This window comes from Pinus tabuliformis, chromosome 2_2, assembly GCF_031772625.1.
Source record: "Pinus tabuliformis cultivar Carrire ecotype Pingquan chromosome 2_2, CPIR1, whole genome shotgun sequence".
NCBI classification, from domain to species: domain Eukaryota; kingdom Viridiplantae; phylum Streptophyta; class Pinopsida; order Pinales; family Pinaceae; genus Pinus; species Pinus tabuliformis.
This window is the reverse complement of record NC_142300.1, coordinates 738,700,203-738,713,180: the sequence shown is the minus strand read 5'-3', so window position 1 is coordinate 738,713,180 and position 12,978 is coordinate 738,700,203. Positions and strand designations below refer to the sequence as shown.

At 37.9% G+C, this 12,978-nt stretch overlaps 1 protein-coding gene across 2 annotated transcripts in view; it reads left to right on the top strand.

Annotated features, from left to right (window-relative positions):
- Positions 1-840: 840 nt before the first annotated feature.
- Positions 841-12,978, top strand: part of LOC149194766 (proteinaceous RNase P 1, chloroplastic/mitochondrial-like) — a 119,231-nt gene continuing 107,093 nt past the window's right edge. The window contains exons 1-3 of one of the 2 annotated variants that reach the window (XM_089405159.1): positions 841-2,173; positions 3,400-3,498; positions 3,679-3,860. In XM_089405159.1, the coding sequence (XP_089261285.1) occupies positions 1,190-2,173; positions 3,400-3,498; positions 3,679-3,860 (1,265 nt within the window). In that variant the 5' untranslated portion in view covers positions 841-1,189. Of the gene's footprint in view, positions 2,174-3,396; positions 3,499-3,678; positions 3,861-12,978 lie in introns of both variants that reach the window. The other variant, XM_089405158.1, reaches the window with a different exon arrangement.

The window sequence follows — 12,978 nt, the reverse complement described above, 5'->3', positions numbered from 1 at the left end:
AATATTAGGTTAATGCGTTCATAAGCATACACGTATAAGCGCTGGGAGTGATCCAGTTGATGTGGTCGCCTACGACATGTGTTTTGGCTTAAAATACGACGGTCGTGGATTACCACAATGATTTCCTGTAAACTGGAGTTCCCCAACCCTAGTAGGGTGGGTCCTGCCCGTGCTTCTGTTTATTTATGTGTTATGTATATGTTGGCGAAAAGTGTTAGGCTATGTATTTATTTGTTTATATATAGATTGGTTGACCTGTTGAAATGATTTTATGTGTGTTAGTCTATCAAACGGTTTGCTATATATATATTGCATTTAAATGTTTGCTACATAATTTATTTGTCATATAATTGTGTTTAATTTGTTTGCTATATCGACGACATAATGTGGTTGTTCTCATATATACTAATTTTCTTGAAATGTTTGTCCTATAATTTATTTGTCTAAAAAAACTTTTGGGATAATGTTTTTTGTTTTTTATTTTTGTTTTAGGTTAAAGTTATTTATGTTATGTTTTTTTATATGCTTTTGATTTTAATAGTAAGTTATTTTGTTAAATGTGGTCAAAATTAATAATTAAACTAGTTAAATGTGGTCAAAATTAATAATTAAACTAATTAAACTAAGCGGCAGCAAAGGTTAACTATACAACCTTATTATTGATTAATGTATTAAAATCCAAGTGAATATTCCTCTCTGATTTTATAATAACCAACCCTATTTTTAAAACTTAAAATTATATACCACACTTAACTAACCCACCAAAATATTGAAAGAAAATAAAATGCTAAAAACAACTCTTAAAAATAAAAATTCCCCTGGAAAATCATCAAAAGGAGCCATACGGTCCTCCGTCGATGGAGCCAATGGACGAGTTTGTCCAATTGAATATAATGAAAGTCCACTGAACTGTTCAGTGGCTCAAATATTTGATGTTTCCCAACGATGTGGAATGTGCTATCATTTTCTTTTATTCTTCCTGGAAATTTTTGAAGTCTGTGTCAAGCGAGGAGTTGATTGAGCTGCCGAAGTCAGTTTGTTAGCTTCTGGCTTTTATGATTTGGTCCGCGAAGATCACCGAGGGCACGGCCACGAATTCTTTTGTTAGCTTCTGGCTTTTATGATTTGGTCCGCGAAGATCACCGAGGGCACGGCCACGAATTCTTAGCCAGAGCCCAACTCGCAGAGCATGGAAACGGACGGGGAGAGAATCCAAGTAAATCCTACAGGGAATAAAGAACGACCCAAGAAGGACAGGAGGAAGAAGAAATGGGCAAATCCGGAAATGCAGTTAAAATTTGCTTTGGGCAATTGTTCCAAGCTCAAGGATCTGGCACAAGCAATTTCAGTGTGCGAGAAAGCAATGTCCGAAGGGATAAAGCTCAATCAATATCACTACAACACACTTCTCTATCTCTGCTCTTCAGAGGCCATGGGCCTCCTGAGGCCTGAAGAGACCACTGAAGAAGCTGCAAAAAAATTGGCATTGAAGAAGGGATTTGAAATATATGAACAGATGGTAGCCTCTAACATCCCTCCAAATGAGGCTACATACACAGCAGTTGCCAGGTTGGCTGCTGCCAGTGAGGATGGAGATATGGCCTTTGACATGGCGAAGAAAATGGTAAGTCATAATCTATCCCCTAGGCTGAGGTCTTACAGTCCTGCTCTGTTTGTTTTCTGTAAGAAAAAAGAGGCCGATAAGGCATATGAAGTGGATGACTACATGTTGGGTAGAGGTATTCAGCCTGAGGAAGACGAGTTAGGGGCACTATTGAGGCTGAGTGTTGAAGTGGGCAGAGTGGATAAGGTGTATTCATTGTTGCATAGATTGAGGGTTAAGGTGAGGCAGGTCTCTGCATCTACTTGTGATGTTATTGAACAATGGTTTAAGAGCAAGGTTGGTTATGAGGTGGGCGATGAGAACTGGGACTCAGACAGAATTAGCGAGGCGATGATTAGTAGGGGTGGAGGTTGGCATGGGCAGGGATGGCTGGGGAAGGGTGACTGGAAGGTTGAGAAAACAAATATGAGTTCAAAAGGGGTTTGCAAGTGCTGTGGGGGGCAGTTGGTTAGCATTGATATCGATCCAGTAGAGACGGACAATTTTGCTAAGTCCTTGGTGGATTTGGCATGTGCACGGGAGGTCGAGTCGAATTTCAGGAATTTTCAGGTAAGTACTCTATGGCTTTTTTTTCACCTTCAGAAAGTTGCTTCAATAAACACGCCCCAAGTTTCGGGGCTGAACCGCACAACATAGGCTTCCTCTGGCTCTGGTGCCAGGCCTGAGGGATACCTATTGTTTCAAATTAACAAGGGTTTTGCACCTCGCTTCACCTCGCCTCACCCCTTATTCGACATGCCATTTCGACAAGGCAAAGTTAAAACCCCAGTGAAAATGTCACTGTAGTGTAGACAGTTTAATATTCAGTCAATCCTACCTATGAATGAGGCCCCCATTGGCTATTTATGCTTTTCGGGGAGGTTGTTTATGCAATGTCATAAAAAATAAAATTATCCCTTCTCTTTGAAAATGTACCTTATGATAGCATGTCCACTTTGGCTCCGATCTCAAGAGACTCCACAACTTTCCTATCTGTGCAGTCAACTTGGATCTAAAGCGGGGATTGCCTCCAAATGGAATGAATTAATCTTTTTATGAAAGGTTTCACGACATCACCATTTCCATAAAAATGATATGCCTTTCAATCTCAACACGTCCCAGATGCTTCTACCTGCCCATTGAATCTTGCAGCTGTCCTTATTAAGGATCCATCTATAATGAAAAGGGGCAGAAAAAAAATACTGTACTCAGCAACAATCCATGCCCAAGAGGCTCTGGCATTCGTTTACCCTGCAGCATTAATAGTAATGGTTTTAGAAGCCTTGGAAGGGATTGATTTGGATTTTATTTTGGGAACACTACAGTAATTATCAAGCACTCCCACATTGTATCTACACTCAATGTACCTTTAGTCCCATTGACCTATATTTGATATTTGTGGTCATATGTTGGACATTGATAGTATTATCTTATCTTATATTATCTGACTTTGATGGGATTTGAACTTGCAAATGTAGATGCATCCAAATTCTAACTGACCTCTAGATCACAGTCTGGTGGACCAACAGCATCCTGAAATGGGCATTGCTAGATTCTGGAACGTTTTTTAAATGGAAAATCATGCGATATACTTCCTCCTTGTTAGATGGATGCTTGGGAAGCGTAATATGTTCACATTGGGAAAATGCAAGAAGTTTGCAGAAAGTTTGATTGTAATTTGTATATTTATGTTGCTTGAATGTCATGTTTTAAAATCAAATTGAGTCACAAGTTTAAACAGATTACGTATGATTTTACGTATTTGTCAGAATAACATGGTCCCTTTCATCCAGGAGTGGCTGGATCACCATGGGCCATATGACTTTATTGTGGATGGTGCAAATGTAGGCCTTTATCAGCAAAACTTTGCTGATGGTGGTTTTAATGTCTCTCAGGTTAGTAAGAAAGTAGTCTGTTTATCCATTTTATATTTGCATCACACTTTGCAGGCTTGCATGCCATTTAGATTTTGTTGGGTATGGAAGAGATTTCATTGTTGTCAAGACTCAATACAACTTAGTTATAATGTGTCATTAAACATTTACCGTCTGTGCAATTTGTTTATTACTTTACAGTTAAGCTCTGTAGTCAATGTCTTGCGCCAAAGAAGCCCGAAGAAGAAATGGCCTCTCATTTTATTGCACAACAAGCGTGCCACAGGAGTGCCAGCTGATGACCCTTACAATAAACAGCTGATTGAGGATTGGAGAAAAGCTGGTGCCTTGTATACAACACCAGCTGGGTCGAATGATGACTGGTAAGATAAAATAACGTCTTTGGTTTGCAAGCTTTTCCTTTTTCTTTTCTCATAATCAAAACATATTCTATTGGTTGGAATTTAGCTTCCATAGGCACAAAAGCGGGGGGGAACTTGGAACTTGGTTTCCCTACTCTTTTTTATTTTTTCCAAGGAAAACATTTTGGGACCCTCAAGGGATTTTCTACACATACGTGGATGGCATCCCTAGTAAACCCTTTGGTGTAGACTATTGTGCCTCACTGAGGGTGACTCAAACTGGGCATATACCTGCTGGCACGGAATTAGCCAAATGCTCACCATTGGCAACAGCTGGTTGAGGTAACTTCTTGGGCTATTGCCCTCCTCTGTTGTATAGAAATTTCTAGCTATTGCATATTCTATACCAGCTCAAGCCAGGGGATTTTTCATTGTGATGAATGGTTTCAAGGAGGTCTCCCCCTTTTTCTAGCTAAGATAAACTATGTCTTGCTACCATCCAGAAAGAAGACCAAATTACATTTGTAATATTTTTTCCATTTCATACAAGGTGGGAGAAAACTATAATGAAGACAATGGAGGGAGGGAGAGAGAGAGAGAGAGTACTGCATACTATAGAGTTGTCTAGTCAAGAGGCTCTTGGGTTTTTCTCCTTTGGAGTTTGTGCTTCCTATGCCTCTCTATTCACTCCTCTGATGCATTCACTTTTTGTATTGTTGCATTGCTGCCATGAGTTTCCCTCTATTCTATTTCCATTTTAGTTCCAACCTTTTGCTGTTTTTGATCTGTAGACAATGTCCTTGCATTACTATTCTGCCAATGGCGATTTTTCTCCATCATGCAATTAATGGCCATTACGGTCTGCTGTCCTGTCATTTCATTTGTTGTCTTCCTCATTCAGATGACTGATCTTATATTACCTCCTGTCTTGTCCATGTGTTCTTTGGCTTTAGTGCTGGTTTATGGCTTGTGTTTTTTGCAATATGTTCTTGGGTTACTTTTTTGTAAGATGTGTGTTAAAAATTCATAAGAACTCTAACCATCTGTATTGTATCTTAGTTCTAACTTCTTAGTATTTTATCACACGGGCATTGAACTATCAAGGGTTAGCTTCCTTGAATATGCTATTTTAAAAATTTAAAGGGTGTGAATTTAGTATGAACCCAATTCATCTTTCAGGAAACATGTGAGTGAATCTAGAGTTAATGAGTTAATTTAAGCGTCCATTGCATCATACACATTAAGCAGGGGTTCAAAAACCCTTGGTGTTATGTGTCAGGCAATCACTTGCAGGTGCGTTTCTCCGATAGGTGCTCTGACAAACATTATACGGACACTGAAACAGTCAAAGCCCTTGATTGATGCAAGTCATGCATTTGCTGTCTGGTTCTGTAATGTCAATTCCAACTTTTGCTGGAAGCAACTTTATTAAAGGTAAATGTTTCAGCATATTCAATGGTCAAAAGGACATCATATCAGGCTGTAATACAGGAGAGTTTTTATCTGTACTTATGACAGTAAACCTTATCCTTATGCAATAGTTGCAGATTATTACAAGAATACAATCAACATTCTAACAAAAGCATGTAAAGGATCTACACACTATTGCATCTTATAGCTTAAAGGCTACCTCAAGCATGCGTTAACAATGTAAAATGGACATAAAACAAATAACCTTTTGATTAGAGTGCATTTTAAAAGAAGATTTCCATGTGGAGAATTCTTGTAAAATGAAAGCAATCTTTTGAACTTTCTTTTCCAAGTTTAATGATACCTGTTGTGGTTGATTAGGAGAAAAAGAAAAAAAAATAAACTCTTATTTGAAAATTATATCAGATTTGTCTATAATGATTAATGGAGTGCCTTTAGATAACCCCTATATAGACCCTTGCGTAGTCTCCTATATTATATCTTTTAAACAAAAAAGTTGAGTAAAAGATAAACTTTGCCTTGTTGCTTGAGTTTTGGTGACACCGACAAGACAATGTTAGAGGAGCGATTGACAGCTTTAAGCTTGTTTAATATGTTGTGAACTTCGGGAATGTTATCTATGTTTATACTGTATAGTGTTGTATGATTAGGAGCAACTTTTGATTCCATACACTGAATCATGTGTTATCTGTTTTTAGCACATTCTCTTCTTATATGCTTTGTTCTTTTCTATAAGAATCAAATGCAGGCATGATCAAAGATAATTGTGTAGAAATTTGTCAAAGTAGATTGATAACTTCACACGTTAGTATAGTTGAAATCTACCTTAAGGCAAATGTCAAATTATTCCTGTTCCTTCTTTCATGCTTGCAACATAGTCAAAATCTTCTGAGGTAATTTGTGAACATCCTATGCTTCAAGTATTCATAGGTTTAACTTTAAACTACTGAGCTTCTAAATGTAGAAATTTCATGAATTGAGGTTTTTTTTGCAAATTTAGAAATTTTATCTCTTTAGAGATTCCATGGATCCAATCCTTTTGAATTATTAGCCTTAGGGCTGAACTGAAATATAAATTACAGCAGCAAACGGAAAATATTTCACTTCACATCAATCCCAATCCCTAGGCAATCCAAGAGAGAAGATACCAAATATAGGCCAACAAGTTGCAGCACTTTGGAGCAATCTTTTCATACATAAACCATATCTAAAAGCTATTTGACTATGTCACAAGGTTCGTCAAACTTTAACCTTGAGGTTCAAATTTTGGCGAACCTTAATTTTTTTCTGAGGTTCGGTGAACCTCATCGAACCACATAGCCATTGGCCAAGTCCATAGATCAAAAGTTAAAACTGATAACTTCATGTGACAACTCAAGCTTGTAATTTATCCTTGCAGTTTCCATGTCCGTGATAACATTTCTGATGTTTACTGATGTTGATTTCTTACCATTTTATCTTATTATATATATATATAGACGAACCTAATGGCAAACCTCATCGAAAAATTCGAGCTCAAACTGAACCTAACGATTGTCGAACCCGAACTTGAACCCGAACCATGTGACATTGTCTAAAAGCATTTCAATTAATGCATATTTATTATTCACAGCTGTAAATTTGTCCTATTATCTTCAATATAAATGTTAAATTCCTTAACAATTTCAGCTTTTACTTATGTCAAATCAGCAGGACTTATAAGTGCTGGAAATTTTCAAACCATGAACACAATGATAGCTGAAAATCAAATTTGCAATATGACAATTTTGGACAGCTTAAAACTTCATATATATGGATAAGAGATGAAATACATACTCTTAGTTTATCACAACCTGGTACAACCCTCCAAGTTCTCTGAAACCCTCGCCAAGGAAAACTAGGAAAAACCTTAGCTCCACCAAAGATGCCCCAACAACTTAGAATCATCACTAGCAAGTCCTCTTTGTCCTCATGCAAGGCATCTCTTCTTCTTTTCCTCCTTGACCAATACAACTCAGGGCTTATCACCGAACCCTAACTCTAATGCCGCTTTAGGGATCTGACCTTACCCTTAGACTTCAAGAATGCTCCATGAAACCTTAACTCCATAAGGTAGAGATATAAGATATGAAGAACAAAGAGATAATGTGCAATGAAGATGTGAGAGAGAGAGTAGCACTCCTTTTACATCTAGAACCCAAGTGTAAAGAAGAATATGGACGGGTGCATGGCTTTATCTTGCGTCTATTTATACGAGGGGTAAAGGAGGTTGACAATGACAAGTGGACCTAGTCCACTACAAGCAACCAACTAGACACAAGTATGTCCACACATGTAATCTCTTTACTGCAAGTGATACACTTTAAGCTCTATGGTGATGATGGTCAACAAGAAAGCCTCCAATGTATGGGCGCTACTCTCGAAGGTCCAATGCTCCTGCGCCAAGGCTCCAAAGCTCCAATACATTTCTATGGTCATGTGCCCCTTAGGAACAACTACATCTACATGTCCACTTCCTCAACCAAAGCATCTTGAAGTCAAGTGTAAACCTCTGTGCAAACAACTGAGCAACTTTCTACTATCTACCTGTTATGAACATAATAATAATAATAAATAATGATATTTTAATTAATGAAAAGATGTATCTTATAAAAAGGACATGCCCCTTGGTACGAAAAGGTACATTGCTTAGGTATATATAAAGGGTTCCCTTCAATGTAATATCTGTCATTCTTACTCATTCTATCAATTATTTATATATTAATACATTTATACCAATGTTGCAAACATCTCGATTTTATCGCGGAATTGCCATTTTTTGGCCTAGCCCCTTGCCAATTTTATCCTCATGCCAATGTTTGCAAAGTTGATTTATACATTTACAAATATATTGTCTACACCCATCCAAGCATGCATTGTTTGTGATATTGGTATCAAAGCCAAGTTTTGGCTACCACTATGTTTTTAGATCTTGAAATTAGGGAAATTGAAGACACTTTTCAACAAATCAAAAAAAAAAAAAATTGCCACAAGAAATAAAAGAATTAATTAAAAAATGGCCCAAGGATCTTAAGATGTTAGATTTGACACCTACAATAGAAATTGATGTTGACATGAAAGAAATTAGCATTCAAGAATGTTCTAACCAGGAAGGGGATTCAACCAAACTTGATGAGAAATAAGTCATTAAAGAAGAATTAGATAAAGCAATGTCTTTTGCCTCTACTCCTAGCTATAGCCTTGCACATGATACTGCTAACCAAGATAGGTGTTCTGCTAAACTTGTCTATGATGTCGAGCCTAACACCTCTACCTCTTGGCTTGGTTCAACAACCCCTCAATTTGAACAATATGGAATAGGGATTGTAGAACATCTACCATGAGATCTGCTAAAAATGTTTGTTCATAATGATGACCAAGTCCTACTCAAGGTCATTAAGTTTTCTACACCAACATCTGCTGGTGTTTTTGGAAACATCTATTGGTGTTTTTGGGAATATCTATGAGCCAAATGGCTTAAGACATGTTAACTGCGACTAACATTTGTTTAGGATGGCTACCTTTTCTTTTGTTGTTATGAGGAAGCAAATTCAAAGAGCATATGATCATGCAAATCCTATCTTGTTCAGGGATTTTTGAAAGATTCTCGACTAATGATGGAAGTTTCTCTAGTGATGATATCATAAAAGCTAAATCTAATTATCAAACTAGTTATCAAAATGCAAAAGAGCCCAATATTATAAGTTTTTTGTTGCAGATGATAAGAAGGTCAAATAGTACACGCTTTGTGAACATGAGGGATAGGTGTTGAAAAATGTAGGGCAATTAGAGTTAATCTGATTCTTCTTAGCATGATAACTATTTGTGAGGTATTTTAACTTTTGCTTATTAGCACAATCTTCTCTTGATATCATTAGTGTGTGTATTTCTTACTTCATCAAACAGTTACCAAAATACAAGAGACAAGAACACAAGATGTTGGCTTTCTGCCAGGGCCAAAACCTCTCCCTCTTGGAGAGGAAAACCCGCTCAAAATTCTTCTTATAGAGATTCCAATTGATGAATACCAAGACCATGACTCTTAACCTATCAAGCCACTCCAAGACCAAGACACCAATCCTCTTCTTACTGCTGAGATCATGATCATCATTACTGCTTCACCGAGATCATCATTGCTACACCATGACTGCTCCTTGAGATCACTACTGTGCCTTTACTGAGATCATCTCTGCACCATCATTGAGATCACCATCATAACAACGAGGTCCATATTGAGAGTATTCCTATAGGATAACTGAGATCCTTATCATTACTGTTATATTGAGAGTGTATGATCTTCTTCAGAACAAGAATGCCGAGACTGTGTATACTACTGTGGGATCATCGTGATCCTCTTTCATCATAATTAGACTGAGAATATATTACTAAGAGATCACTGAGATAGTGACTGTGTTTTTGTATGTGTCATGGCTGCTTTCATCATTTCAAGACTGATTATGAGGAGGCTGAGACACACTTATCACTGTAATTTGCTTGCACCGAGACAGTGTACTCATCACTGAGATCCTGTACCTTACTGTTCCATCCGAAATTTCAGAGCTTCTTGCACCCATACGAAATTACAGAGAGTCCGAGTTTTTTTTTCTTTCTGTGGTGACCCTAGTGGGGTATTTATAGTTGTTTGTCCTCCATAATTAGCCGACGTGTCAGTGTGAAGTGTTGTGTCTCCTTTTGCAAGCCGACATGACTGCTTTTACATCGTTTTGCTCACTGCCTTCTTGAAGAGGATTGTGCTTGTCTTGGAGTGCTGATCTAGACACTAGGTTGACTCATATATATTACATATATGCTCAAGAAGAGCTCTTTAACATTTTCTTTGACTCTTTGACTTTCCTATAGCACTTCAACATGTGCTGGACCTATGTAATGAGCAAGAAACTCATTGTATAATTTACAAAAACAATACCTCTTTTCTTTTACAAGTACAAAGATCAAAATTACATTTATGAAGACCGAACCTAGTTACACTTTCTTCAACAAGAGGCATATGATATCAGCAATGAAAGACACTCTAAAATACCAATGGGCATGAGAGATAGTGAAACAAATAGCCACAAAAGTTGTAGACTTGGAATACTTGATAGTTTGAGAGATGAGAGATTGAATGACGTGGAATCTAATACTAGTCACAAAAGTTGTAGAATTGAAATGCAAATCGGCATGACGGGTAGCGAAACACATAGTCACAAAAGTTATAGACTTGTGATACCTAGGGGCAGAGGTGTCTATGAAATTAGTCATGTAAGTTATAGAGATAAAAAACCAAAATACCAAAAATATGAAAGCAACCACAATTCTTGTAAACTTGAACTTATCCCCATTAAAGATAGTCAAATAAGTAGTTAGCAAAGAAGTTGCAGAGATGGAATATCCATACATAGAGGCTCTACTAGCAGACAGTCTAAAAGGGTGCTGTCTATTGAGGCGACAATTTTGCCTGGATGAACATTTCTCACCTTTATCCGACCAATTTAAAAAAAAAAAAATCTCATTGTGGGAGTGTTTGACTTGTTTCTTTGATGGTGGAAATGGATTTAACACCATCAAAACCCCCCAGGCACCCTAAATCCTGAAGCTTGACAGTTGTAACCCAAATTTCCAAAAATTTTCGTTGGATTTTGTCAAAATTGTGCCAGAATTTCCATTGTTTTCTAGGCGAAAATGTTGCCTCCTTAGACTACGTGGTCTAAAAGGTCCTCCTATGACAATGATAGCAGGCAATCTGAAAGGTGCTCTTGTGACAATGAAAGGTGTTCATGCAAATATATCAGAAAACCTAAACTGTGCTATAAAAAACTTGTATAAATCCAAGGGAGATTAGGATCAACAAAAGTGATTTTGCAGATGATAAGGAGGTAAACCAATATATAAGAAATGAATAGGACGGGGAGGGATCTGAAATCAACCTGCATGGAAGCTATATCATTGAAATAACCAAATCTAAAAGAGAAAGTAGAAGCGTAATATATTTCATGAACTAGTGCCAATCTAGTGTTTTTCATGGTGCCATTATCAAATTTGAAGAGTGGGGGTGTATCCAAGCACAAACATTGCGATTTATGATATTTAATTTTGACCCACAACCATTAGCGTTAACAAAATATAATTAGGATAAAAGTTATATTAGTTAGATGTAATGACCCCTTCCAATTAATTGGCCAAAGGGGGATGGAGTAGCCTATCCAACTCCATGGGCTATAGTCGATGATAAAGGGAAAAACCCATTATCCAATGTTTTTGGGGCAACATTGGGTAAATTTGGGGTAGTTGGGGCAAAAAGCTAGAATTGGGGGCTTAATTTGTAACCTTCACATCAAAATAAGGAGAAGAGACCCCATAAGGAGTCTATAAATAAGAGAGAGGATAAATCACTTTAGCATCGAGGCTGAATTGGATATTTCTGTTTTGTGAGCTGAGGCTCTGAGGGTTTTAAGACCCCTTTCTCTCTAACTAAATTCGGTGGTGAAAGATTCCACCCTAGTCAGCCTTCTCTCCCCTTCTCATTTATTTGGCATAATCTTTCAAGAAAACAATCAGTCATCTAGTTTATCTGGCAAGCAAAAGGAGAGTTTTTTGTGGTTCGATTGGTGATGAAGTCTTGTGTAAACCCTTCATCTGCCTATTTTACTGAGGCAAAACGTCGAGGTTTTGAGAGTAACAACACCCATCAGGGACAAGGAGGCCTCTAGGGCAATTGTCTATGGTCAACTTTCTCTTCGTGAATTGTTTTGGATATTAGAACAATGTATAAATCTCCCCTGAGGCTGTCTAGGGCAATGATATATCACCGTATTCCTTCTTTGTTAAAATTGGCAACTAGGGCCAAACTCCATGTGGGTCATCTTATTTATGGCAGCTGATCTTTTTCTTGGATCCCTCTCATTGAGAGGTGTAGGATTGATCTAAAGATCATCCGGTTCCGATAAGTATTCATGGAGTTATGAATTTATTTGTGTTATAAGACAATTCGTCAAGGTTGGCTAGCAACCAAATAAACCCCACATGTGCTCAACGTTTTAGTATAAGAAGAGATGACTTGAGAGTCATTTCTCACACACACTTCTATCTTGATTTCTCTCCACTTGTCTTGGGTTTTAGTGGAAGGGAAATCTAGGAGTGGAAGCCCTAGATGTTGGAGGAAAGAAGATTAAGGGAGCTGCCCTAGCCCTAGACACTGTGAAAGAAGAAGTCTAAAACACTGTCAAGGAAGCATGTCCTAGCCGCAGTCTTGGAGGAATCTTATCAAAGCTAAGAGAGGCCGTACCGTTGTCCAGAAGGCAGCCCTAAACGCAGTCTAAGGCCAGCCTTAAAAGCTGTCCAAAAGGCAGCCCTAAATGCAGTCTAAGGGCAGCCCTAAACACTGTCTAAAGGCAGCCCTAAACGCAGTCTAAAGGGAGCCCTAACGCTAACCTATGGTGCCCTAGATGCAGGTCTAATATGGCTGAAAAGGTGGGTTGTAGGTGACCCTCAAAACAGGGGCAACATGGGAGTTTGAGGACTCAAACATGCCCAGGATAACAATGCTAATAAATGGGACAGTTAGGCTACATGGTGTTGCTAAGACACATGGGACAACAACAAGGGATGACAAGGCAAAGGGGATAGCAGCAAGGGGACAACAACAAGGTATAGTATGATTGTTAGGGACAACAACTACAACATATATCTA